This window comes from Anser cygnoides, chromosome 15 (genome assembly GCF_040182565.1).
Source record: "Anser cygnoides isolate HZ-2024a breed goose chromosome 15, Taihu_goose_T2T_genome, whole genome shotgun sequence".
Taxonomy (NCBI): domain Eukaryota; kingdom Metazoa; phylum Chordata; class Aves; order Anseriformes; family Anatidae; genus Anser; species Anser cygnoides.
In genome coordinates this window covers 3,412,225-3,438,932 of record NC_089887.1, presented here as the reverse complement: position 1 = coordinate 3,438,932, position 26,708 = coordinate 3,412,225, and the positions used below count along the sequence as shown (strand labels likewise).

The following is a 26,708-nucleotide window of genomic DNA, read 5'->3' as shown; positions in this document are numbered from 1 at the left end:
GTGTTAGACAAGCAGTGGGAGCACAGAGCAGTAGTTTGCAAGGGAAGCATCTTGGTGTTCCTCATTTGAGGGAAGCACTGGGGGTTGGTATATATTTCAAGAATAAGGTAACTTAAAAACTGAAGTCTTCATTTTGGCATTTTCAACTGTGGGCATGGTACTGGAAAGATAAGCCTGCTTTGTTTTTGTTTTAATTATTCATGACATTTCCATTGATTTCTGCAGGCACAGATGTTCAGCTAGCAATTTTTAAAACAGATCTTGCCATCTTTTCCTTTTTTGAACTTCAACCGGGAAGTGCAAAATTTCTCCTATGATACCTGAATTTTAGTGTTAAATGATTTGACTAAAGTAACGAGTGCTTTGAGGTCAGCAGAAGAAATAAACTTTTCTTCAGTAACAACTGGCTAGCTTTGGACCTGGGATGTGGTATGTCTGTAGAAGAAACTGCCATATGCAAGGAGGGGAGGATATGCAACACAACTGCTGCACATCCGTCTCAGTAAAGGCTAGTTTGATCTCTGATTCATTTTCCCTGGTTCAGATTAAGTCTGGCACTGAGTAGATCTGCACTGTGCGAGGGAAGCTTTGTAGGACTGGAAACATAACAATAATAATTGGAAAGTCTAAAAATTATGCTGAAGCTTTTTAACGGAGTCATGCAATGACCCTGTCAGTGTGTGGTGTGTAAAGGGTACGTAGAGATCACTCTGCTTCCATCTACACGTAACTGCTTGAGGGCTGGGCTCTGTTGTGTAGCAGTACACACACAGTAATTAAGGACAGGAAGAATTTCATCTTGTTAAAACACCAGATTTGAGTACAGATTGAGACATTAGACATATGAGTTGTATTTGATTGGGACACACGAGTTTTCACCCATGTGCCTGGTTCTTCATTTTGTTTCTGTCAGAGTAAATGGCAGACAGTCTGCAGTAATCCCAAATGTCTGATGCTGTGGTTATACGAGTCTAAAGCAACAGTTGCATCTTAAAGCCACCACGGTTGTGTTTTGTGTCATGGTAGTGTTAAAGGGATGCTGCCTGTCTGGACATCAACACAGTCCAATCTTGCAGAGCTTCCAGGTTCTAAGTCGATTGTACAACAAGAGGGGTTCAACTGCTTGATGGACAAATGTTCCGTTTCCTGAGTTACTGGTAAAATTATTTCAGCTGGCTTCCCTCCTTCTCTTCCATGGTTACTGTAGGGAGCTGGCATGTCCCTGGAATTGCTTCAAATTGAAAAGAAAAACAAAATTAATAGTCCTCATTTTTCACAATTGCATCAATGGAAATACTAATCTGCTATGATGCACAGCAGAAAGCTGAAACTGTACCTCTGCTTTCTTGCAGGTATTTGCTGTTCTATCACAAACAGTTCCTGGAGTATGAATAGCCTTATCCAGCAGCTTGTCAGATATAAACAAGGAAGAAAATAAGCAAGCCTTCTGAATCGACACACAAACCTACCTGAAATGAAAAGACCCATTAAAAAACAACTAGCACTGAGCTGTAACAGGACCTACTTGACACTGGCTCAAAGCCTGGCGGAGTAAGAAACGAACAATGTCCAACGTGTGTATGCAGTCCCGCAAGGACAGAAAGGGGGAAAAGGAGGCTACAGTCAGTCACTTAACAGAGGAAATATAAAATGAAAGGAATGCTCTGGGTGGGGGAAATGGGAGCAGAGGAGTCCAGGCACTGGTACATCTCCTATGTTCCTCCAAAATGTGTGTGGGAAGGCAAGGGGGTGTACCCTCATCTCCATAAAGCATCTTCTCCATTGGTGCTTCAGCTCCAACGACCAATCATATAACAGTTAAAATTAAAAATCCAAGCCCATTTTTTATGCATATGGGTCTGAAAGCAGTAAAGTGGAGGAGGATGGGATGACACAACTAAAGGACTTTGCAAGTATCTTTTTATTTGTGAATTTTAGTTATTAAATAAATACAGTATGAAACTATTAGGCTCTTTTTTTTTCCAACAAATAAAAGAAATCCTGGATTGTGGAACTGAAGCTACAGTACAGACAGGTTTTCAAGCATGCCTGCTTGCACAGGTAATGTTCAATGCCATCGGACTGCTCGTCAAAAGCATCAGCACAGATTCTTTTCTGTTTTGAGCCCTTTTTTTTGTTTTCTATAAATAGCTATTTTCTTAATTTTTTTCCTTTATTCCCTTTTTTCACGAGAATGAGATTCATTAATGCAACCATCAGTAAAAATGAATGAATTGGCGTGTTTATACTGTAAGAGTGGTCTTGGTTCTTTTTTTAAATCTTGTGAATAAGTTCGAATTTCTCAGAATTGCTTGTTTTGTTGTTGCTGGTTTGGGTTGTTGTTGGTTTTTTTTGTTGTTTTGTTTTGTTTTTTTCCCCCCTTGTTGCCTTCCAAAGGCATATATAGCTGATACTTGAAAGAACCTCGGTATTGAAAAATATACCATCTGTTAGAAACGGTTGCTGCTGGGGGCAGCATTGAGCGATAGATCTGCTGCTATTGAGCACTTCTGCAGTGCACTAGGTTTTTAAGTAAACAACACATTTTCCTGGTATGTGCTAGGCTGGTATTGGTTCCTTGTATCCTCCCACATGTATTAACTCCTCACATACTCTTCTCCTCTTTGCAGCCTCCGTATCCATGTCCTTAGCCTACAGCAGCTGGTGTATCAGCTTGCTTTTGCTTTGTCACAAATGCAGTTTTGTTCCCTTTTCTCTCCCTTCATCGCTGTCTTTTAAAGCAGCTCGTTGGCCTGCCTGGATACCAGCAGTAGCGGCTCGTGTGCTCTGTCTTGCCCCCAGGAGGCTGGGCTGTGGATTGAATTGCAGCCCATGAGAGAAACCATTCAGAACACAGAGCTTAAAAGAGCAAAAAATAACTTTGCTCTCCCTTAAGGAGCCTGGAGAGAGTCGTGTTAAGAGTTAGGCACCGTATAAACTGGCGTAAGGGCCACACCAAAAAGGTCATTAAGCTCTGGATGTATATCCAAACAGCTGATCCTTGACTTAAACAGTGCTTAAAAACATGGATGGGTCCTGTCTTTTAGATCAGTATTCCAGAAATGGGGATGGGCCATCTCTAACCTGTCTGAGAGAAGAGGGGTGGAAAGCAGTCTGTGTAACAACAGAAATAGGAGGAAAAATAAGTGAAGCCTGGGTTTGTTTGTTTTTTAAATGAGCGTCTTACAAGAGATGCTACACAAAAGGGTGGTGGAATCGCATTTGATTTGCACGCAAGCTGGAGAGTACAAGGTGGTTTTGTGCATCAGGAGATCTCTGTGACAGTTTGCAACTAGGAGGGAAGGAGAACCGACTAATTGAAGCTCCTTGAATACCAAATCAGACACAGAAAACGTACCGCACAGTGTGCGAGTTACCTAGGCAGCGCGGTTTCTGCAGAAGCGATAGCGTACTCTGGTTTCATAACCTGTCTTTCTCTATCGTCATGCTTGAAATAATTTTCAGTTGTAATTGGGTACTGCAAAATTTAACCTGAGTGTTCTTGCCGCAAATGTAACACTGCTGGAGAAATGCGGATGAATGGTACACCCGCAGGAAAGGGGGGGCCCTCCTCTCCCTCCCGGAATTGGGCGCAGCATCGTGCAGATGCTTGACGACGCTTTCTGCTACCTTTTAATAATGCAGCAAGCTTGCAGAGGAAGACGAGAATCAGCCTTTCATTATTCCCATGGCTGCTGCAGCCCGCGTCGCCGCCTCGCCCCGGTGCTGGAGGAGCAGTGCCACCGCGCGGCAGCTGGGCTGGCGCTTTGTGGTGCTGAGCTCGGAGCCCTTGGCTGCTGGTCTCCAGCTGGAGCCTGAACAAGTGAATTCTGTTTTCCGCTAGCACGCGCTTGGCCACCGGAGCTAATGCGGTCTGTTTTGTTAATCCTTCAGAAATGAACTGTTTAGGGACAAGGCCAGCCACATAAATCAGCCTTATTTGTTTTCTCCCCACCCACACCCACCCCTCTCAAGCCAGTGAAGAGGGCTGCGCTCTGTGCAACTGCACCAGCGCGGCTGGTTTTCGGTGGGAGATGGAGAGCAAGGTAGATTTCAGTGCTCTGGTTTGGGCTTCTAAAGCAGAATTCCTGGTGTATTAAAAGCTCTTCTTTCCCCCTGAATTGTACCAGGCAGGTTTCTATTTCCAGCAACAGTAAATCAGCACAGGTTGATAGAGAAGCAGAGAACACTTTCCCTCTTCCTATGAAAATGGAAGGACAGCTGCTGTCACACGATCAGCGCTACCCCTCATTATGTTTTCCCCCAAACGCAGCCTTCTCTTTCCCTTCATCTGCCGAGGAGCTCAGACACAAGGTTTATTCCCTGCAGAACTGGGAGGCTGCTCTTGGCAGAACTCAGCGTCACCTTCAGGAAGACGCCGACCCCAGAAGTCCTCGCTGAGCAGTGAGACGCTAACGAAGGCCTGATCGAGTTGTGCCTCCCCGGTGCAGTGGCAGACGGCAGCAAGAGGCTGCCTGCTGCAAGGAGCAATTGCTGCATCGCTTCAGCTGCTGACCCTGCTCGTGCCGGGGAGCAGTTTGGGGCTGACTGGTTTATTCTGAAGCACGATTTTTTTATTGGCATGGCTTGCTCTGTTACAGGGAAGCATCTGAAGAAACAACCGAAACCAAAGCCTGGTACCAGGATGCGGGTCGATACTGGAGCATACCCTCTGGTTGTACACCAGCGTTGAACGTGGCTCTGTGTGCAGCACAAAACCAGCCAGAAGGTGGCTGTCGGTGTCGTACCTTCTCATCACAGCCCCTGGACTGGGGAGAAAGCTTTGCTTGAGGCTGGTGCCTAATGAAAACCTGAGCAAAAGCAGGAAAGTTAGAAGCAGCTTAAGCCCCCGTGTGGATGCTCTGGCTTGAAAGTCAGTGCCCTTAATTACCGAAAGTATTTGTCCCGGGTGGTGACTGCCTGTGTCCCACGCTTCCTTCTGCTATTCAGAGGGATCTGGCCAGGTGTGCTCTGTCAGAGCTCTTGGCCAGGGGCTGCAAACATGATACCAAACCCGCCGACTTTTGGTTCCCCAGCACGCAGCTGCTGTATCTGGCAGCCTGCGTGTTATTGCTGCTCTGACCTCCGTGACGCTCCGTGTTACCTTTTCCTCTCTCTGCTGATAACAGTATTTACGTTCCCCGAAGGAGAGGAGGCCGCGCCTGGCTGAACGCTCCCCTCTCGCTTATCAGGGCTTGAAGGAGGGACCTGGCATCTGATGGGTGTTTTCCCCTGTTTCTAGGGGAAAACTGCAGGGTGCTGCTTCCCTCGTGTATTGCAGCGGGTGCTGGAGGAGACCTACATGGGCAGCAGGAGCAGGAGCTGCGGCTTGCCAGGGCCAGGCAGGGTGAGCTCTTGTGGCAGCTCGTGTAAAAGCTTTCCTAAAGCCTTGGTTTGAATAATTGATGCTTCCCGAGCCTCGAGAGATACTCTAATTGCAAAACTGGTGGCGTGTTCAGGTTTATTGTTTGATTGTTTGCTTTAAATAAGGTTCTGGCTCCTCGCACAGGCGGTGTGGGGGAGTACCCATTACATGGGGGGGGGTCTGTCCCTCTGTCCCCGCGGGTGACACCTGAGCAGGGCTGAAGCTGCCTGTCCCCTCGGTGCTGGGGCCGGGCAGCGCGAGGTGACGCTGCGCCTGCTTACAGGCGTCCTCCTGGAGTCCCCGGCCTCGCGGGGAAGTGCTCGGGGTGGTGGGGACGTGGCACAGATGGAAATGCACAAGAGCTGCCCCATGGTAAGTGCAAAGCCCCTTCATCGGCCGAACCTGAGAGGGGGAGGCTCTGGGAGAGGAAACCAAAGAAAGGCAGAGAGAGCCTGGAGAGAGAGAGGAGGATGAGGGTGGGGAGGCTCGCATGGCCTCAGCTACCATGGCCTGTTCTAAGTGCTGCACTTTCCTATCACCAATTTGTGCATCTGTTGCCCCTTCCCTGTGCGTTCTTTCAAGTTTGAAGGCCTGGTCTGAGAAACTTGTGGCAACGATCTCCTATCAGGAGGGATTTCTCACCAAGCAAAACATTCCTACTCTCTCCTTTAATGAGCATGAGAACTTGACGTTACATGTTGAAACCCACATTTTTCCATAGTAGCTTTCAAATGCCGGTCAGACAAAAACTTTTCCTCAAATCAGCCGCATCACAGCCCGTCACTTTTACCAGCTACTTCAGGTAATCCAGACCAGGAGTACATCAAAGCATCAAGTCTTTCAGAAAGTTCCCAGCTTTGGATGACTTTTTGCACCTACACCCAATTCCATCGGTGATTTTGGTGCCTCCGGAGCTCCTCTCGTGCAGCGTCGTATCCCGGTGTAAGGCAAAGCCTCACCGTCCCCTGTCCTTTCCTCCCCTCAAAGCAGCGTTGAAAGCTGCCTGCGGAGCTCACACACTGAATGCTCTTGCTGTAAAGGAACTTTGCTGAAGTCAGAAAACGTGTCCCTCCTGGGAGCGTGGTGGTGGCACTCAGCGGTCGTCACAACGTCTGTGAGGAATGTCCTGGGTCTGAGTCCGCGCCCCAGCCCTGGGAGGCTGGAGTAGGCCAGGCCGCAGCTTTGTCTGAAAGGCCTGAGATGCTTTAAAACACTTTGACCTGATTCTCTGGAAAACTCCCCGTAGTCCTGAGGAGAGAAGTCCTCTCGGTGGGGGAGGCAGTCACACAGACCGCAGCCCGGGGGCGATGGATTGAGGCCAGGCTGCCCTGTCACACCTGGGCTCTGTGCGAGGCGTCGCTACCCGGCTAATTCTCGAGACGGCGCCTGGCACCACCGCTTCGTCCGCCTTCTGTCCATCGAGCGTGTCCCAGACGAGCACAACTCTGCTTGGAAACCACTTGCGGTGCAAGGCAGAATTTTCAAACGGGGAAAGGCGAGGGCCTGGCGCTTGCCACAGGCATCGGTGCCCTTCGCAGGGGCAAAGCGATGCTGGTGGAGGAACCGGGCCGAGAAGCCCCCGCGGGCCTCTGGTCCCAAGGGCCAGGAAGCACGGGGGTGTCTGCGGAGGTCAGGTCGGAGCATGGAGGCATGGCTGAACGGGGAGCAACGTCCATCACTGGAACAAGGAGAGTTTGGCTTTCCAAGAAGAAAACAGCACAGTCCGTGACCTACAGCCCCTGAGCCGAGGCTGAGCTGTGTCCACCTGCCCTGGCAGGAGCTGGGGCTGGGGACGGAGGGAGAAGCAGCTGTGTTTTGGGGGCAGAGGGGACAGCCCTCCTTTCATGCAGGAGCATTCACTGCAGTCACGCCATGGGCGTCTTCTCTTGTGAAGGAGAGCAAATGATCTTAAAATGGCCATCGTCGGGGCTGGGAATCGCCCCGGCGCTTCCCGTGCTGCACACCCCGGTGTGGGCGGCCGCGGCCCTCTCCCCCGGGTGGCAGGAGGGGCTGTGGTGCGCTTTGCTCTCTTGTACCGCGGAGCCGTGTCCGGGGAAGCAGAAGCCACAGGTTTCTACTGGCTCGGGGACCCTGCTGCCGGTGGATCCATCACCAACGCTGCCCGCTTCCACCAGGCGATCTGCAAATGGACGCCGGGTGTTAGCCTGAGGTGTTTAGGAGCAGCTTTTACCCGGCAAAGGCTCTGCAGTGCTGCCCTGAGGCCTGCAGGGAGGCAGTGCTGGAACCCACCTCCCTCCACCTCCGGTAAAACCCCTGCGTCGTGCCCGCGAGGCGGCCTGCAGCACGCAGCCCGTCCTGTGAACGGGTGAGTGCCTCGAGCAGGAAGGCTGGAGCTTTAGCACTGAAGTAATTTTAATATTTATAGCATTGCACGTAAATTGTCTTTTCATTAAGTGCTCATTTTGTAGCACGCGCGAATGAAATGGTGCGGTGCTCTGCAAGGCGCAGGGGCTGCAGCAGGGCAGGCTGAAGGGCCGCACGCTGCTCCGCAGGCTGTCAGAGGGCTCTGCTCCATCATCGGAGGCCTGATAAGCACGGCTAGGCCGGGGCTATGAAGAAGCGTGCAGTAAATCTCTTTGAACCTGTCAGCTTCCCTCAGAAGCGAGCGCCCAGTGCCAGTGCCCTGGGATGAAGCCAACAGTGGCTCAGATTGCAGCGCCGCTGGGGACTGAGCCTGACTGGAGCACCACCTCGTGTGCTCTTTCTGATTTTCCTCATCCAGCTCTGAAGTTTATGTATGTAAACTAATACGTGTATACATAAATAGGTAGGTATATATATATATATATTTTTAAGAGAAGGCAGGGGAGAAGAGGAGGGGGGAAAGTCAACACATCTTTTCTATGTTGGCTTACTTAAAGGTGTTAACCTTTCCCTATCTTTTCTTTCTGCGGCAAAGACTTGTGAAGCCCCCCTGGCTCCAAGGCCTAAACTTTGGGCTTTGATGCTGCAAAGCTTTTTGATTCAGCTGCTGGGCTGCAACATTTCGCCTGTAACGAAGGAGCAAACTCGTGTGAGCGTGGTCCTGGCCAGGTAGCAGTCAGCCCCAGGGCAGCCCCGAGCGAATAAACCCGGAGCTGCACTTGCTGTGCAGCAAGTGGGAAGACCCCGGGGTCTTCCCAAAGGTGGTTCTGTGGGAAACCAAAGGAAACAGCCACAAGGGCGGCTCCTTGGGGAAGAGGATCAGCTTTTTGCAGTTCTTCTTCATGCCTTGGAGAGTCACTGGCCAGCAGCACAGCTCTTGCCCTCAGCCCAGCCCTGCATGAGTGCCTGAGAAGGGCGACAGGGGGGGAATTGGGGCACAGGACCCTAGTTCTGATCTTTTCAGGCTCAGACTGGGCTGTGCAGCACCTCGCTGGGTTCACTTTGTCTCCCGGCCCCTGCGTACCCACCGGCTCTGTTTTCGGGCAGAACCTGGGTGCCAGCTGCCCCAGCTCCCCGTCCCCTCCCGGTGCCCCCAGTGCCCCCAGCACTCACCCTTGGAGGAGTCCTCCCTGCGGTGGCAGGTCCCGGCCCCGGCCTGGCAGGATCCCACCTCTCCCTTCCTCCGCAGGTGGGTCCAGCCCAGGAAGAGGGAGCAGATGAGGGCGCAGAGGCAGAGCCCCAGCAGCAGGTACACCACCAGCCACGGCTCCTGCTCCGCGCACGCCTTCTGCTCCAGCGCGGCCGCGGGAGGCAGCGCCGTGACCAGGGCGGCCGGCGGAGGTTGGGGGGTGGCCAGGGCACCTGCTGGGGGCCAGGCAGAGAGAAAGGAGAGCTTAGACCCCCCCCCCGGCAAGCAGCTCACCCTAGTGACTTTTTGATAGGGGCAGGGTGCTGCTAAGGGCACTCGTGCGCTCCGCTTGGGGAGGAGTTGAAAGCAGAGCTGCAGCTCCTCTGTTTGGGTGTGTTTTTTACGGCTAATAGAGGAGATCTTCCCTCTCTCCCCATTTCTCCAGCACCCACATCTCAACCCCAAGCCGGGACTTGTTGATCTGAGGGGAAAGGGCCCGTCCCTTCCCTCTCCCCCTCCCCAAGGCCATGCACCAACCCCTGGGGTCAGAGAGCAGGGTTTGCTGCCTCTTCCCCGGCTTCCACCCCATAACCCGGCTCCTCTTCCAGCCCAGCCCCTGTGGGACCCTGCCCCACGGCCCCCCCGTTCCCCCTGCCCTCGCACGCAGCCTTACATCCGCAGGAGGGGTCGCACTGCTTCGGGTGCTGCCCGCAGACCGTGGCACAGTTGATGCATTTTTTCAGGAGCTTGTCGTAGTAGAAGCCGGCTTTCCTGTTGCAAACCATGGACTCTGCGGGAAGGGAGGGAAAGGAACAGGGCTCGTCCTGAGCACGTCCTCGCCCTGAGCACGTCCTTCTGCCCGCACGGCTCCTCCTGCCTCCCCGTCAGCTCCCAGCCCGGGGCCCTCCCTGCCTGGGTTCACGCGGGGACGAGCCCACGGCCGCTTGGAACAAGTCCGCAGCTCCCATGGGCGCAGGGCGAGATCTGTTTGATGCTGTTGGAAGTGTTGAAAACATCTTCGGGGCTGGCAGGTGGAGGTGTTCGGCCAGATGATAAATACCAGGGAAAGGTTTTTGCTGGCTGCTGCATGGGGAAGGGGACGGGGTGCAGCCATGCCTGCTCATGGCAGCGAGCTCCTGGTGCTGCTCTTAGAGCTCCTGACCCCTGGGGCTTGCGTGGCTTTTTGGGGCACACCAAAACCTGCCTGAGCACGGGCTCAGGACTATGGGGATGGCATCTCCCACCCTCACTGCCCTTGGAGACACGACACCTCACCGAGTGCAGGCTTCGACTGCACTGCGCCTCTGCTCTGCAGCACCCAGCCTCGGCGCCTGCCACAGCACGGGGCTCACATTCTGCTCGCTTTTGTCATTACCCACATTAGCAGGGCCTGATGCATCCCTTCCGAGGGCAGGGTGTCACAGACAGGGGCTATCTCTGTTAACGCAGCTCCGGGAAGGCTCCCTAGGACTCTGGGAAGGAGCAGTATGGGGATGTGGACAACTTGATCCCGGTCAGCACTGTCACATCCCCCATTGCTTTGGGCTTGAAGCTGTTAAACCGAGCCGTCCCGGAGCCTGCCCCGTGGTCCCTCCCAGGGCCTTTCCGCACTCACCGCACAGGGCAGCACACCTCCTCACCGCGGACCGGCCGCATATGAGGCTGCAGGGGATGCACTGGCAGACGAGGGCGTCCCAGTACTGCTGGTCGGTGCAGTTGTTCATGGCATCACAGCCCAGGTGCGTCCCATCCATGGCTGCAGAACGGGAGGAAAGTGGCTACGGGGAAATTGGTGCTGCCGGGGACCCTGCGGCCGCCCTGGGGACCCCGTGCAGGGGGACGCCTGTTCTGCCCCGGCCCTAGGCTTGGGCTAAAAGCGTGCAGCAAAATCTGCTTCGGGCTTAGCGAGCACTTCAGCACAGGACATTCTCATGGGGGTTATAATCTGGACCCCGGGGACACGCAGGGTGAGCACCCAGGTCTCTGCCTGGCCCCTTGTTGTGCCTCGAGGGCGTGGGGATGTGCGAAACTGCCTGCAGCAGTGAGGGCAGGGAACTGCTTCTGCCTTTACAGCCTTTTCTGAAAGGAACAGAAATGCAACCGGAATGACTGCCAGCACCATCTTCTGAAATTATTTTTAATTCTGGAAACTTCTGAGCTCCCCTGTGGGAGAAGGGGCAGTTTCTGCCATGCTGCGCGTAATTTCTGACGTCTCTGGGCGGCGTTCTGGCATCATCCTGAAAGCAGGTTTTGATGTGTCACACGTCCCTAAGCAGCAGAAGGAGAGAGGCCTCTCTGGGAGAGCTTTAAGCACCGCTCCCACCAGCACCAGCTGGGACACATGGCAGTGGAAGGACTTTTGTCCCCACAAGGAGCCATTTGTCCCATCCTACGTGGCCACGACGTGTCCCGTGCTCGGGGGCTGGGGAGAGGGAAGGGGTTTGATGAGCGGCAGGGGCATTGCTGGGAGCCCTAAGCAGCAGAAAAGTCCAGAACGAATCAAAATTTAATTATTAGCTTGCTAATAAGCATTTACTTGTTAGCAGCCATTTGCTGACCGAGAGGCTCGTGGGCGACCGCATCCCTCTGCGGAGCGGAGCTGGGAGCGCAGCTGTTTCCTGTGCGGGCGGCCGGTGCCGGTGCCGAGGGGCTCGAAACAATTAAAAGCCATCGCTCCTCTGCGTGCCCGGGAGCCGCCTGTTGCCTCGGCTGGGGCCGCTGCGGTGCTGCCTTTCGAAGCCAAATGTTGATTTTGGTATAGAAATGCCCCCGCGCTCTCCCTCTCGTACTTGGACACGGCTCGCTCCCTCTCGTACTTGGGAGCACACGGCAATCGGAGGCTTTGTGTGTCTGTCTGTCTGTCCTGCCGCTGCCCGGAGCAGCAACGTCCCTGCTGAGGGGCTGAGGACGGGCTTCCAGCCCTGGCTGTGAGCTGGATCCCACCCGGGGCAGCGTGGGTGAAGCCCTCCCATCCTCGCGAAGTAAAGGATAAATCCGCTCCGCGCAGGGATGCGGCCCTTCTAGTCCCTGCTGTTCAATTAACGCCGCTATGAAATTAAACAATTCCTTTCTATCGAGCTGGCTGAAGACAATCCCTGGGGCACTGCGAGGCCCAGGCCCGTGCTCTCCTCCGATGCACTTTGGAGACTTTTTGTCCCCACAGAGAAGACTCCCAGGGAGGGAGGCGAGCCCCGTGGGCGGCCGTGAGCCCGGCCATCCCTGCGCTACGTACAGCGGGTTCTGGCGTGGGACAGCTGGATGGGACACGGCGAGCTGGGGCCGTGTCAGCTGAGGCAGCTGGAGGCAGGGCAGCTCCTTCCCCATGCCCACTCTGCAGCAAGGGCAAGTCCAAGGAGGTTTTTTGTTTTTTTTTTTGGCAAAAACCCTGCCCGGTGGCTGAGCTCCCTGCCCAGGATGCCCCACCAGAGCACCCGAACTCCTCCTGAATCCTCCACCCAACGCATGAAGCGACCATTTCATCCCCAGCCCCCCAAGGAGCCCCTCCGCTCCCTGCCAGCTCTCTGGAAACGTCCCCGCAGCCCTGGCACGGGCAAGCCCCTCGCCCCCAGCCCTCTTGCAGCCCCTCCGCGGGCACAACTCACGCTTGGCTCTGGCACGGCGGCTACTCCCCCTCGGCTCCTGCCATCGCACTGCGCGCTCCGAGCCCACGCATTGCTCAGGAGGTTTATTATTAGAGGTAGATTTGATTAATGCCTGGGCCATGCGTTTCCTGGGGCTTCCCCTTATCCCTCCGATGCAAATCGGCCGCTCGCGCAGCGCGCTGCATTGGCTCCAGGGCTGCCGGGGGAGTGGGGGCATGGGGGGAGGCCCCCTCCCAGGGCCACCGGGCACGGGGAGTGGGTGTGCTGGTCCTGGTGGCCACGTTGCAGCAGGGAGAGCTCCCAGATGGGTGTCTGGCTCTGCAGCCTTGCATCGCCCACCTCCAGCGGGAGGTTTTCTTGTGCAGAGGAAGCAGCTGAGCTGGGGCAGGAGAGGGTCACTTTTTTTCCCAGCTTTGCCGAGAGAAGGAGCGGCTCTGGCTGAGCAAGAGGCTGTGCAAGATGCAAGTAGGGAGCAGCACTGTCGCCCTCACTTGGGGACGCCCGAATCGGGGTATTCCTCTTGGGGAGTGTTTTGTTGATGCCGTGCGGCAGCGAGCACTGCCCTGCGCCCCCCCCCATCCTGTTCCATCTGCAGGAGGCTCGGGCCGTGCTGCTGGCCTGCCTGTCTCCTGCTCACCGTCTCGAGAGCATCTCGTGGCTCCCGAGGGCACGCTGGAACCGCTGCTGTTTTCCGGTGCACCCGTGCCTCGGGGGCAGGAGGGTTGCAGGAGGGCTGAGCTGCCCAGCGTGGGCACCGCGGGTCGCGGCCGGGCTCGGCGCCGCTCTCGCTGCTGGCAGTGGGTGCAGGGAGCCTCAGTCACACGGCCTGGGTGGCGTGGGGCGGAGGGCCACTGCCGAGCTGCTGGCAGCCCCTGAGGATAAGTTATACGGTTATTTTTAGGGCTCACCTCACCCTGAAAGTGGGATGGCTTTGGTCAGCGGAGCAGGGAAGGAGCAGAGCCGCGGGGCCCCTCGCCGAGCTGGCACGGGAGGGAGCGGGCTGCTGTCACCGAGCCCCAGCAGCCGTCCCAGGCCCCCACAGCGACCCGTGGCACCTCAAAAAAAAACCAAACCAGACTGGGCAGCTGCTGGTTTTGCCCTTTTTCCCCTGGTGCATTCACTTCTGGCAGTTTTTCCCCCTTATCCACGCGGCCGGGAAGGTGCGAGGGCACCGCGAGTGCGGTGGGACGGTGACTCAGCTCAGCCCCGGGGACGTTTTCTGCAGAAGCAGAAGAAGAGGGGGAAGGAAGAAGCAATACCTGATACTTTCTATAAACATCAGCGGGGCAGTGTCAAGGTTTTTCCGCTCCGTTAAAAAAACTCCGGCTCTGTACTTGCCACGGTGTCACAGGGAGGGACCGAGGAGGGGCCACTCGCTGCGTTTGACCGAGCACATTGCTCATGGCAGAGGCTGGCGCAGGGGAAAAACTCTGCCATGAGCATCCCGGGCTGGGACACGGGTCCTCGGAGAAGCTGCTGACCCAATGTGGCCCCTCTGCTGTAGGAGCTCTGGCATTTCCACCTCTGCCTCCAACCCCAAACCTCTACAGACGGGCCGAGTTCCCCTCCCCGCTCTGCGTCTGCCGCAGGGACATCCGAGGCTGAACCTGCCTGCAGCAAACAAAGCCCGGAGTGGAGAAACCCAGCACCCTGCGGCTGCTCAGCCCCGCAGCAGCTGGATGCGACCCGCGGTGACACCGCAGCAGCGAGGCTGTGCCGCCGGTCGCGGCTCTGCACTCGCAGCCGATGCCACGGACGGGCTCGTTGCTGGGCTCGGGTCTCCGCCTGGGGAGAGACACACGGAGGGGGATCAGGGTCTGGAAAGGAGCAGGGAGGCCGAGGCATGGCTGGGAGAGGGCGACTGCGGGGTGGAAATCCCAGTGTGGGAGCTCTGGGAGGAAAACGCGCCTTTGGCCGCGTGCCGCTGTCGGCCGTCCCGCCGCAGCCTCAGCCCACAAAGCTCCGTGCCCCAGGGGGAAGCAGAGCCCAGGGCTCGTTCACCTGCAGGACGAAGGAAATCGTGATTTCGGGGCCTGCCTGCGCTGCTCGAGCGTGGCGCGGCGAGGGCCTGGAGCTACGGCCCCAGCCCTGCCCGCCGGCTCTCGGGGTTTTGCAGGGGAAACCTGCCCCCGTAAATAGCAGCCGGGGACTTGCAGTTTCCACCCTCGCGTGCCCTCAAGAGGGAAGTGAGAAGCACTTGGGGGCGGTTTGTCCCTCCTCGCTGAGCAGAGACCAGGCCCTGTGAGCTCAGCTCTAAAATCCTCGGGGGGTGCTGCGGCTGCGCCCCCGTATCCCGGCCGGGCACCGCGAGTGTCCCAAGCGGCATCACGCCTCCTGCCGCCTCCGAGGATGCTGCGTGGCTCTGAGGGACCTCCAAATGCAGTCTCCTGCCTGCTGCTTTCTTGCCGTGGGTGCCTTAGCCCTCTCCTGGGTTAAATCCTGCCTTTGCTGTATGGTGCTGGAGGGAGAGCATCATATGGCTGCTCCCCGTGCACCCTCCCAGCGTGGCTCCGTGTCCTTCAGCACCCGCCTGCAGACGGCTCCAGCAGTGCCCAGGTCCATTTTGGGGGCACGGAGCCCCGTTTTGTCCCAACACGAAAATGATTTTATTCCTCTGGGCTCGTGCCCCAGTGCTGCTGCTGCAAGGAGAGCTGCAGGGCACGGGCGCACAGTGTGAACAGTGTTTGGCTCCCAGACTTTTTGGGGCAGCCTCGCCTTCCCGCTGGCGGCAGCTTTCCTGGGATATTTCCCTTCCAGCCTGCTCTCGGCCCCTTCCGATTTGTGAAACCTCGGCCAAGGCATTTGCTTGCACGTGTGCTCCCTTTGGGACCCCAAAAGAGGGGCCGTGAGGGGGAAGGGGAAGAGGAGCCGTTTTGGGTTGAAACCGTGAGGCCGGGCTGAGCACAGCTGGCTGCTGGGGGACTCATTTCTCTCACCCTAATTCCCCGTGGATGCCTGCTCTCGAGCGTGCTGGGGTCAGGATGCACCCAATGACCCGTGCCGCCTGACCATCGTGCATCCCACCGTGCCTCGTAGCAGCTGCTCCGCGATCAAACCCCCCCCAGTTTTGGGGTATGGGCAAGCCCAGCTGCAGAGCTGCACCCATCCACCCCATCCACCAAAATAAAATAAATAAAATAATAAAATAAAATAAAATAAAATAATAAAATAAAATAAAATAAAATAAAATAAAATAAAATAAAATAAAATAAAATAAAATAAAATAAAATAAAATAAAATAAAATAAAATAAAATAAATTCGCCACCAGGGCTTGTGTCCGTGTCCCCGGGAGGCCACCGCCAGCGAGTGCCAGCCCCGAGCATCCCAGCGGTGCCAGCCCCCTGCTGCCACCCCCCGGCTGGGCACAACCGGGAGCCGGGGGGGCACAATTTAGGGCCGGGGGGTGGCACAATCGAGGGCTGCGGCCCCCTCTGCCCAGCTCCTGCGGCCCGGGGCGGGGGCGTAGAAGCAGGGCCCGGCTCTTCGTGTCTCTGCCCAGGAGGTGGCAGCCTCGGCTCGCCCAGCCCTGCTGGGTGCTGGGTGCTGGTGCTGGGTGCTGGGTGCTGGGTGCTGGTGCTGGGTGCTGGGTGCTGGTGCTGGTGCTGGGTGCTGGTGCTGGGTGCTGGGGGCTCTGCTTGCAGCCCACCGCCCCTCCATCTCCTGCCCTGCCCGGCCGGGGGCTCGGCAGCACCCAGGCTGCTTCCCCGCTCCCGAGCATCCCTTTGCACCAGCCCTGCACACAAGTTGGGGCTCAGACAGCCCCCGACCGGCCCACTCTGCTCCGTTCCCTGCGTTGCACCCTGGCCTTATCCTGCCACCCCTCCTTAGGGCATCGCCCCGAGGATGCTCAGCACCCATCGGGGTCCAGGCGCTGCTGCAGCCCCCGTGCCGTGGGATCTGGGGGTGGGTCTGGTGGCTGGGCAAAGGTGCCAAAGCCGCCCTGCCCAAACCCGGCGTGGATCAGGGAAGGGAAGTGGTGTGGAAACCAGGCTGTGCTCGAGGCCAGCGCCCCAAATCCGGCACCTGCTGGGGCGCAGGGCTGGCACCGAGAGTACAACACTGCCAGTGCCTGCCGCGGGGAGGGAGGGGACGGCGTCGGTGCCGGGGCTGCGTGCCGTGGTACAACGTGTGGGAAGCAGATAGGGGCTATGAGTCAAAGAACAACCTTCGGACGGAGCAGCTGCTGGGATAAACGCAGGATTTTTCACCCCGTCACCACCTCCGACATCGCCCCTGCTCCGGATCGGGCACGGCGGTCGCGCCAGGCCGCGGCGGGCTGGGCACTGCGGGCTGTCCCGCTGCCAAACTGCTCCACCAAGGCACGACCTCCACAGAGACCACCCTGGGGCTGGGTTTTGTCAGGCCGAGGGTTTTTTGTTTTTTTTTTTCTCTTGGGACCCTTGCAGGACCAGGCTTGCAGGCTGCCGAAGGAGCCGCGCTGTTAATTTTTAGCGCTACGAAACCCTGGGGAAATTCCAGCGGGCTGGAGGGCGGCCAGTGGGAGTCTAAACGTGTAAAAGGGATAAAAGGGCTGACCCTGGGAATTACAGACCAGGTAGGCTGATGGCAGTCCCTGGGCAAATTATGGGCTGGGTAATTGGGGATCCTGTCAGCCAAAAATTAGAAGCTAAAAATATAATTAAGGTCGTTAGCTCGGTTTCATGGATGGCAGCTCCTGTCAAGTGAGTCGGCTCTGCTTTTTGGCATCACTCTGGGCTGGCTGATAAAGCTAATTGCGTTGCTGCGTTATAATGGGTTTCTCCCAAGTATTTAATTTACAGCCAGGCGACGTTTCCATTCGTAAAACCTGCATTATGTGGAGTCACCGGAGCAGACACCCGACGGCTGCGGCGGCGAGGGGCTGGCGACGGAGGCGGCTTGGGGGCACCCAGCTTTGTGCCATGCTGGGGCTGATGGGGGGCAGGAGGGTGGGGGGGACGTGGGGGGACCTCACGGGGTGATCCCGGCCAAACAAGGCTGGGGGGAGGCACACGTGGGAACAAAAGAGCCAGATTTCCCCCCCCCCCAAAGCACAGCGAGGTCTAATGGCAGGAAGCAGCCATGGGACCCGGTCGCTGATAGCCCGGCTGGGAGCGCAATTAACATTTGGCCCAATTTTAGCAGGGTATGAACTCGCAGGCATGGGAGGCTCTGGATGAGAAGAAATCTCTGCTTGGTGGGACACGATTTAAGGCAGCTTCTGGGGCTAGCTCAGGCCCGTGTGCGTGTGTACATGTGTGTGCACCCAGTGAAGCAGAGCGCTGCCCCAGACCCCCTGCGGGGTCTTTCCCAGCTGCTCTCTCCTCTCTGGCCTGCAACGGCTGCAGCTGAGCACGGCGTTTCTTCCAGAGGGTAATTTGGGTCTTTTTTGGGCAAGGAGATGGCACCGGGGCAGCCAAGGGGCTCTCCTCCCTCCATCAGGCTGTTTGTCCCCCGCCCCGGATTTCTAACCTGCAGGTTCCCCCTCGCCATCAGAAGCATGGGGGCACCCGAGCCCCTGGCTGCATCCAGCCCCCGTGGCTGGGCAGGAGAAGGAGAACCCCATGCCCTGTTTGGCACCGGGCAGGAGAAGGGGAACCCTCGCAGGCGCCAGCCGGTCGCAGCCTGGATCCGGCAGGGATCCCAGGGCTTTAAACACCGAATCCTCCCCTCTCCCCTGGGCATCCGTCCGTCTGGCTCCAGCGTAATGACGGCGAGGTGGAGGCGCAGGGAGACGAAATGACTCGCCCGAGGTCACGCGAGGAGCGATGGCCACGCGGGAGGAGCACCCAGGCGTCCTGCTCCTGCCCCGGCAGCGCCCGCCCCCGCAGGAAGAAACGTCCCATAGCAGTTTTCCTACAAAACGGGGTGGCTCCTGGGGTCCCACGCTGTGGCACGGCCACAAGTCCCACGTCCCCACCCTGGTGACGGGTGGAGGTGGCCGCTCCTGGTGGGACCGCCATGCCGCGATGGGGAGGGGTGCTGCTCTGTGGCAGGGTTTTTGGTGCCGCTGAGCATTTTTGTGGGGCAGGAGGGGTCGGTGGTGCCCTTCCCAAGCCGGGGCCGGTGCAGCCAGCCCCGGTGACTAACACCTCCTGGTTTTCAGCTTGTTTACCTGGCGCTGGGGCTTCGCTTGGGATCGCTGACTCACCGCAGCACCTTCCCCTTCTGCCACCGCAGCTCCCTGACGAATACTTTCCATTTTCCCACTACTTTAATTGCCCTACTTGGAGAAAACTGCTCCGGACTGGCTCTGGGCTGCTACGCACAGCTGCCCCAGCCGGGCATCCCCGCAGCGGGGGCGTTGGGGATGGGATGGGGGGGGCTGCCCATCACAGCGGCACACAAGGGAGCATTTCATGCCTCGGCCATGCCGGGGCCTGCCGGCATGGGGGCACGTGCGGGGAGTCGAGTTTTTGGTGGCCCCGCTCGCTGCACCCATCCACAGCAGCAGGCGGGCGGCCGGCGGCGCACGGACGCTGGCTCCTGCATGGCTGAATGCGGCCCGACAGGTTTACGGAGAGGCCCGTCCCGTTGGGCTGGATTTTTGGGAAGGCTGAAGCCAGCCCCGGCACCAGCCGCTTCCCCGCGAGTGCTGCCGGCCCTGGCGCCAGGTCACGGCCCCGAGCCGTGGCGCAGCTCGGGGGGACGCTGGCACCGCGCTCCTCCGTGTCGTGGCTCTGCTCGGCGTGTGGTGGCAGTGCCCTGCGGTGCCTGGGGAAGGGACGCACGGCCCACGGAGTCCCCTGAGCATCAGCTGGGGATGCGGAGGTCCCCCTGTGCTCCTCTCCCCTGGCCCCATAGCCGAAGCCCCTCCGGGGAGCATCGCCCTGCCCGTGCCGGCTGTGCTGGGGGTGTGCGGGGCGCGGGGCGTGCCAGGTCCCAGCAACGTGCTGCTGGCCGGGGATGTGCTGGGGAATAACCCAGCAACATCAGGGGACGGGGGGAGCAGGGAAAGGTGGGATCGGGGGCAGGAAAATTGCTGCTTGGGGAAACCGATAGCCAAAGAGAGGTGTTCTGTGGTCGTGCTGAATGCTGGCCCCACGGTGATGGCACCAGGGACTGCAAATCCCCAAGGAGAAAATCCCTCCCTGCCTGGAGAAGGGCCGCGTCGCTTTTAGGGCATTAGGGTCAAGAGAAAGGTGAGATATCCACCCAAAAGCAGCAAGGCACAGGGCTGGGAGCTGGGAGCACCACACGGCTGGGGGCACCCGGGTGGGCGATATGGGGCTGGGGGGGGGGGGGGGGGCGCGCGGCGGTGCCACCGCTCCCCGTGGGTATCCCCACACCTTCCCCGTCCCGTCCCCACCGCGGCACGTCGCACCGTGTGTGCTACGAGTGGCAGGAGGGAGAGGGATGATTAAAGCGGCCTTTGATGAAGGAAAAATTAATAAACAAGCTCGCAGCCGTGCCGGGCTCTATTTACTGGCGGGTGCCGGCGCGGCGAGGCCGCCGAGGCCGGGTGCCACATCAAACGGCGGGGCAGCGCCTGGCCGAGGGGACCGCGGCCTCTCCTCCGACGGGTTTTTCCTGGTCCCCACGAGGCCGGGAAGGTCGGCGGGGCCGCTCCTAATAGCAGGGCCCCGTCCGGTGCCGGCGGGGGCCGCGGGGGCCGCTACGTGCCGTCCCGAGGGACACACGGGTCGGGGCGCGGTGTGGAGGTGCCGCTTGGCACGCTCGCCCCGACGCCTTGTGGGGTTGGCGTTCCCAAATCTCCATTCCTGATGGTGTCCCCCGCCCCAGCACACCCGGTGTCCCCAACTGTCCCTGCTGTCCCCTGGGGTCAGCGCTGGCACCCAACCATGGCACCCGTGGGTCCCTCGCCCCCCCCCATGGCAGGCCGGGCTCCTTATCGCCCTGCCGGCTGTGTTTACCCGCCGATAACAGCGGGCTGGGCAAACAGGAGCTCCCCAAGGGCCCCAGGGCGGTGGCACGGGGCAGGGGGGGCACCCTTGTCCCTATTTGTCCCCCCCCCCCGTGGTCCCCGGGGGGGGGGAAGGGGCAGGTGGGTGGTGACCCCTCTATGTGCCCACCTGGACGGGGTCGGGGTTACCACAGCGGGGCTTTTGCTGTGTGTGGGGGGGGGGGGGTGGCACCCGGGGGCTGGGGTGCCTTGCTGGGATGTGCCCCCCCCCCCCAATTTTTGGGGGGCAGCCCCTTGCTCCTTGCATTCCATGGCTGGGGGGGGGGTGGTCCGGGCTGTGCATGGGGCTGTACGTGGGGGGGGGGTTCCCCAATGCATGGCATGGTGCTGGGGGGGGGCTGTGCAATGGGGGGGGGGGGGTCTTGTGCATGGTGGGGGGGGTCGTGTATGTTATGGGGGGGGGTCGTGTATGGTATGGGGTGGTCGTGCATGGTATGGGGTGGTCCTGCATGGTATTAGGGGGGGTCGTGCATGGTATGGGGGGGCTTTTGCATGGTATGGGGGGGTCGTGTATAGTACGGGGGGGTCGTGCATGGTATTGGGGGGTCATGCACGGTGTGGGGGGGGCTCGGTGCACGACGGGGGGGCCTGTGCAAGGTGGGGGGGCTTTGCACGGTGCAGGGGGGGCGTGCACACAGCGTGGGGGCCATGCACAGTGTGGGGGGGCCATGCACGGAGCGGGGGGGGGCCAGCACAGCGCAGCCCCCCCTCCCTCCGCCCCCCCCCCCCCCCGCGTGGCCCCGCCCCCGGCTGCCAGCACCGCCCGCCGCGCGCCCTCCCTTCTCCTTGCAGCCCATTGGCCGGAGCGCCCTATTGTTAGCAGCCTCCTCCCGCCGCCATTGGCGACAGCGCACGTCCATCTTCACCCAGGCCCCGCCCCTCCCTGCCGGACGCTTCGCAGCCCGCGCAGCCGGCGGCGCCTCCCGGCCCCGCCCCCCGCCCCTCTAGGCCCCGCCCCCCGCCCCTCTAGGCCCCGCCCACCGCCCCTCTAGGCCCCGCCCCCCGCCCCTCCAGGCCCCGCCCCCCCAAGCCCCGCCCCGCGGGCGGGGGCTCCGCGGCCCTGCGCGCTCCCGCTGCGCGCTCCCGGCCCGCGCTGCTGCGCGCTGCCCGCCGAGGGGGCGGCCGCTGCGCCTCGGTCGCGTTTTGCAATTCATTTTTTTTTTTGCAATATTTTTTTTTTTTTGCATTTTTTTTTTTTGCAATTTCCCTTTTTTGGGGTAATTTCGAATTTTGGGGTTTTGTCGTTTTTTTGGTTTTGCTTTTTTTTTTTTTTTTTTTGAGACCCCCCCCCCCCCCTCCCCCCCCCCCAATTCCCTTTGCTTCCCCCCCCCCCCCCCCCCGCACCCCTTCCCTTGGCCATGGGCGCGGTGGTGCTGGTGGCAGGGGGGCGCCCGGCGGGGCGCTGAGCGGGGGGCGCAGCGGGCGCGGGGCGCGCGCCATGGCCGCCAAGGACAACCCGTGCAGGAAGTTCCAGGCCAACATCTTCAACAAGAGCAAGTGCCAGAACTGCTTCAAGCCCCGCGAGTCCCACCTGCTCAACGACGAGGACCTCAACCAGGTGGGGGCTGACCCCAAAACCCACGCTTTTCACCCCAAAAGCTGCCCCCTGTTGCTCGGCGCCCAACCTCCCCGCTTGCCCCTGTGGCTCGGACCCCGCGCTGGGTCCCCCTGGGTTGTGGGGACACCCGTGGGTGCTCTCTGGGTGGTGGGGAGTCCCATGGGTACCCCCTGGGTGGTGGGGACACCCATGGGTGCCCCCAGGCTCCTGGGGGTTCTGTAGGGTCCCGTCGGTGCTTCCCGGCCCCATGGGTGCTCTGGGTTTCTGCTGGCCCCACTGTTAGCAGAGGGATCTCCGGGGGTCTCACGGGGTGCCCGCTGGCCCCATGGATAGCGCGGGGTCCCATGGGTGCTGCCGCTCCTGTTGGTGGCGGGTTGTTACGGGTCCCGTGGGACGCCTGCTGACCCCATGGGGTCCCACGGGTATCCCAGGGGCCCACAGATCCCTAGTCCCATAGGGTGTCCGGGGGTCCCATAGGGTGCCTGCAGGCCCTGTGCATACCTGGGTGTCCCACGGGGCACCCAGCACCCCAGGGGCGCCCGCTGGTCCCCCTGGCCCACCCCGGTGCCCCGCTCCCTTTGGGGTCATGGGCACTTGGGGCGACCCCAGCCCCTGTTGGGGTGCGGGACGGGTGGCAGCAGGTAGGGGAGGGTCCTGTGGGTGCTATGGGGAGGTGCCGAAAGTCCCAGGGGGGGGGAAAAAAAAACAAACAAAACTAATCCAGAACCAAACCTGCCCCCCCCGGGTGCTGTGGGCACGGCCCCCCCTACCCTACAGCACCCCACATTTCCTGGGGAGGGGAGCGGAAGGTGATCGCCGCCTGTTCCTGGGCAGGCTGGGGCGGGAATGGGCCTTCCTCCTCCTTCCCCTCCTCTTCCTCCTGCCAGGCCTCACGCAGCCCCCCCGTGACACTCCCCACCCAGCACCCGACACCACAGGGATTTGGGGTGCGGGGGGGGGGGGGGGAGGCACGACACCGCGTTCCCCCTTTCCCCACGGCACCTTTCCGCGCCGGGGTGGGGGCAGCCATCGCCGCCGCCGATCCTATTATGGCAATGAGATCAGACATATTGCTTGGGGGGGGGGGGGGGGGGTGAGCGGGACATAATGAAATCTGAGGGCTAATATGGAAAAAATGTAACTGGAAAAAATGCCGTGGTGTGTGCGGGAAGGGGCGGGCGGGGAGCGTCGCGCCCGTGCCCAGACAAAGGAGCCGGCCCGGAGGGTGCTGGGGCTGAGCCCCCCCCCCAACAGGGTCCGGCCGACCCCCTGGTGCTGCCCCGTGTGGGGTTTCGCCGCCTCCTGGGTGCAATAATATTATATTATTATTTTTTTTTGGGGGGGGGGGGGTCAAAGCGTTGCACGCTGCCCCCCCGTAGCGCCTGCTGCGTAGGGCCCGATGGCTTCCCTAGGGACTGGCGGCCTGAGGCGGCTCGAGGAAGCCCCTCGGTGGCTTTGTTCCCCTGGGGGCCGCGGTGAGGGCCGGCCCCCCAGGCAGCCCCCGCAGGGACGGACGGGGTCACCCCAAACCCCGCGGGGCCCGGGGCCCTGCTTGGGGTGGGGGGGAGAACGCCGCGATCCCGCACGGCTTCTCCCTCGCGGCCCCGGTGAAGAAGCAGCCCCCCTTCCTGCAGGGAAGATGGAGGCTCCGGCAGCCGGTGGTGCACGCGCACCCTCCCGCCCCGTCCTCCGGGAGCCCCGCTGGCCCCCGGGGTGCACCCCCTGGGATAACGGTTCGTTTCCCGGCTCTGGATCGTCTTTTATTGTCGTTATTATTTTATTTATTTATTTATTAAGATGAGCCCGGTTTGGGGAGGGGGCTCCGCGCTCGCCCCGTGCGGAGGGGGCCGCGTCGGGGCTCACCCGGAGCCCGGCTGGAAAAGTCCTTTTGAGTCATCTGACCTTTCCGCTTGGCTGGCAGGAAAGGTGAAGGTACTTCGCACTTACGCACTCGTGTCCCTTTTGGCTTTTTATCCTATAAAAATACCTGCGTGGGCGTCGGGAGCCGCCCCTCCGGCTTCCTGGGAGCTCCGGGGCTTCGGGACCGGCGTCCCCGTGCCAAGCGTCCCAAACGTTTAATGGTGGCGCTGGCTTTGGGAACAGAATCGGGACCGGGGCCGGGGGCGACCCGGCCCCAAACATCAGGATTAATGAGCTGCAGCTCTCTAATGGTAATCGGACTTAGCGCGTCCAACTTCAAAGGGCTGCGCGGACGCTAAGTCCCAAATCCCGGGAGCGCTCCGTTCACGAGTTGTTTTCGTGTGCGACCGTGCTGCCGGGGGGGTCAGCGTGATTTGGGGTGGCTGCGTGCGGTCCTACCACCTTCTTGGGTCCCGTCTGTCCCCCCCCGGGGCTGCAGGTGAGGCGTCCTTGGCCCCCAAACCTTGTTCAAGCCTCCGGGGTGCCCTGGTGGCACGGAAAAAAAAAACTGGGTCAGGCGCTGCGTCCGCGCCCTCCCCAGGGAATATCTGCTGCTGCGGGCGCCCCGGTGTGGGTGCTCGGCGCCCTGCCGATGTGTGGTGCCTTTTGGTGGGAATTCCCTTTTTCCTGGCAAGTTGTGCCCGCGGCAGCACCCAGACCCTTGTAACCTCCTGCCAACCCCGCGTGCGGATCGGCCTGCCCGGGGAGGATGGACGGTTCCTGGGGTTCCTGGTGACCCTTTTCCATCGCCAGGAGAAAGCCCGGCCCCGTCGATGGGAGCCTCTTCCCAAGGAAACCACCCGGGGCTTGGCAGGGCCGCGGGGGGATGGATGTACCACCACGCCACTGGGCCAGGACCAGGCGGGTGTGAGCGTCCCTGCATTTGGGTCATAGGGAAAACGAAGCCCCCCCCCCGCAACAGGAACAGGCTGGGAATTAACCTCCAAATTACGCTTGGCCTGAATTGGAAGAAGAGCAGAGCGTAAAGCAGTTGCTTTTAATTTTCTCCATGCGTGTGCTCTCTCGGGGCATGGGGACTGGCACAGATAGAGGAATTTGAGGACGCCTTTCCAGCTACCAGTGTCTTCTTTCTTTCCTTTTTTTTTGTGAGATCGTGGCACGGATGCCCGAAGGACCACCCAGTTAGAAAATGGCGCTGCAGACTTTCCCACCGCCTCCTCCTGCCCCGGCCCGTGACGCCCCAGCAGCGAGTTTGGTTATTTCCATTTTCCTTTCGGACGTTACCACCTTCCTCCCGTTCTGGCCACCAAATAACTGGCTGCAAACAGCCCCGAGGCTGGCGACTGGCGGCGTTGGGCGCAGCGGGTGAATCCCCGCTGCCGGCCACCTCGCCCCGAGCATCGTCCCTGCAGCTGAGCCCTTCGCCCCAGCGCCCCGAGCTTTGCTCTGGGGCATCGCATTGCTCTAAGGGCCACGGAGGGAGAGGGCTCGTGTCCAGCCACGGCTGAGGCAGGAGCCTGGGGTGCTGCCTGCGGGACGTGCCGGCCCTACAGCAGCTCTGCTTCGTGCCGCGCAGCACCGCCGGCCATAAAGAGAGCGGGGAACCAGAGGGGCTTTGGGGTGGTTTGCGCTGATGGGGCTGCGTGGCCCCGGCTCGGGGCCGTATTCTGGTGCCGTGCGGTGGTGCAAAGGGCAGCAGAGGTGAGGGGTTGTGTCCAGGGCACCCTCTTGCCTCCTCCTCCTGCTCCTGGGGGGAGGAGAAGCCCCCTCTTTCCTGGAAAGCAGCCCCCGCGCTTGCATCCCCCGCTGCCGGCTGCTTGTATCATGCTGCAAAAATCCGCCTTTAATCGACTAATTATTAGGGCCAAACAGGGGGAGATTCTCTGCAAATGTCAAACCCGCCTCCCCCGGCCGCTGCAGCAAGCAGGAATTCGGGACCGGGGGGACGCGGGGAGCTGGGGCGGCGCGCCCCGGTGTCCCTGGGCGGCTGTCCTTTGCGGGCCACGTCCTGGCCTTGGGAGCAGTGTGCAAACCAGGGGGGACTTGGGAGGGGTACAGGGTTGGGTGTAGGGCCAGCTTCGGGTGCTCTTGACCCTCTGCGTGGCCCTGGGGACGGACACGGCGGTGCCCAGCGCTGCCTGCGGGCGCCTTCGTGCGCCGGAGGAGCGGCCCCTCTGCGTGCTTGTGTGCTGCTGTGTTTCTGCATGGCGCCGTACCTTATCTCCTCCGGCACCCGAGGAAGCGATAAATCCCCTCCTCGGCACTCTGGAGAGATGTTGCGGCTTCATCGAGGGCGCTGGGGGGGGAGCTCCGTCGTGGGAGGTGGCTCTGAGCCTGCTCGCTGCGGGCACGCCGTGCGCTGGGGGTGCTCTGGAAACGGGGTCGGGGGCTCACAGGGCCGTCGTCTTCCCCCCACCGCTTCCTTTTTGCTGCCCCTGGGCAAGTTGCCCGTGCGAACTGCAGCCGGCCTCCCCCAAATCTTGCTTCGGCTGGGGCCGGGGCTCAGGTACTCGCACGAAGGCCGAGGTCAGCCTTTCCCTTCCTGTTCCTCCAGTCGGTCGGTCAGTCCCGCTGCCCACGCAGCTCTCTGCCCGGGCAGCGCCCGGCTTTGGGGTTAGCTCTGGGCAGCCCAGCCTGGTTTGGCCTCTTCCCGCATCGGCGGTTAAAGCCTGGCCCGGGTGATTTGCAGTTTTGGCCGCGGGCGTGCTGTGCAAATGGGTTTTTGTGGCAGGGGCGGCCGGAGGGTGCTGGCCCTGCTCGCTCGGGGCCGGCCCCAGCTGCCCGGGGCACGGCGAGCGTTGGGGTTTGGCCTCGCTCCTCTGCACGTCGCCAAGTGGCGTGTGGCAGGGGGGGAAATACTGCGTGAAGGAGGGAACCGAGATGC

The 26,708-nt window shown here is 60.1% G+C and overlaps 3 protein-coding genes across 10 annotated transcripts in view; 2 read left to right on the top strand and 1 right to left on the bottom strand.

Moving 5' to 3' along the window:
- Positions 1 to 1,965, top strand: part of USP22 (ubiquitin specific peptidase 22) — a 99,128-nt gene extending 97,163 nt beyond the window's left edge. For all 5 annotated transcript variants that reach the window (XM_048067213.2, XM_048067205.2, XM_048067231.2 and 2 more), the window contains one exon: positions 1,353 to 1,965. In XM_048067213.2, the coding sequence (XP_047923170.1) occupies positions 1,353 to 1,395 (43 nt within the window). In that variant the 3' untranslated portion in view covers positions 1,396 to 1,965. The remainder of the gene's footprint in view (positions 1 to 1,352) is intronic.
- Positions 1,966 to 6,018: 4,053 nt separating this feature from the next.
- On the bottom strand, positions 6,019 to 12,617 carry TNFRSF13B (TNF receptor superfamily member 13B). 2 transcript variants are annotated; one of them, XM_048067256.2, is made up of 5 exons: positions 12,482 to 12,617; positions 10,495 to 10,635; positions 9,553 to 9,669; positions 8,864 to 9,115; positions 6,019 to 7,505 (listed from the first exon to the last, which is right to left on the bottom strand). In XM_048067256.2, the coding sequence occupies exons 1-5, from the start codon at positions 12,600 to 12,602 to the stop codon at positions 7,231 to 7,233; spliced, it is 906 nt and encodes a 301-aa protein (XP_047923213.2). In that variant the 5' UTR covers positions 12,603 to 12,617; the 3' UTR covers positions 6,019 to 7,230. The 2 variants fall into 2 exon arrangements, with proteins under 2 accessions (XP_047923213.2, XP_047923223.2); XM_048067266.2 differs by having other exon boundaries at positions 8,864 to 9,112.
- A 9,095-nt stretch (positions 12,618 to 21,712) lies between these two features.
- MPRIP (myosin phosphatase Rho interacting protein) overlaps positions 21,713 to 26,708 on the top strand; it is a 70,429-nt gene continuing 65,433 nt past the window's right edge. For 2 of the 3 annotated variants that reach the window (XM_066977805.1, XM_066977806.1), the window contains exon 1: positions 21,723 to 21,943. In XM_066977805.1, the coding sequence (XP_066833906.1) occupies positions 21,824 to 21,943 (120 nt within the window). In that variant the 5' untranslated portion in view covers positions 21,723 to 21,823. Of the gene's footprint in view, positions 21,944 to 26,708 lie in introns of all 3 variants that reach the window. The other variant, XM_066977802.1, reaches the window with a different exon arrangement.

Coding starts and splice junctions, on each gene's coding strand:
- TNFRSF13B (XM_048067256.2), bottom strand. CDS start 12,602: ATGGCCCAGGCATTAATCAAATCTACCTCTAATAATAAACCTCCTGAG. Junction 9,670..10,494: donor GAGGTGTGCTGCCCTGTGCG/GTGAGTGCGGAA, acceptor CCCTTCCCGCAG/AGTCCATGGTTTGCAACAGG. Junction 9,116..9,552: donor GTGCGACCCCTCCTGCGGAT/GTAAGGCTGCGT, acceptor CCTGGCCCCCAG/CAGGTGCCCTGGCCACCCCC.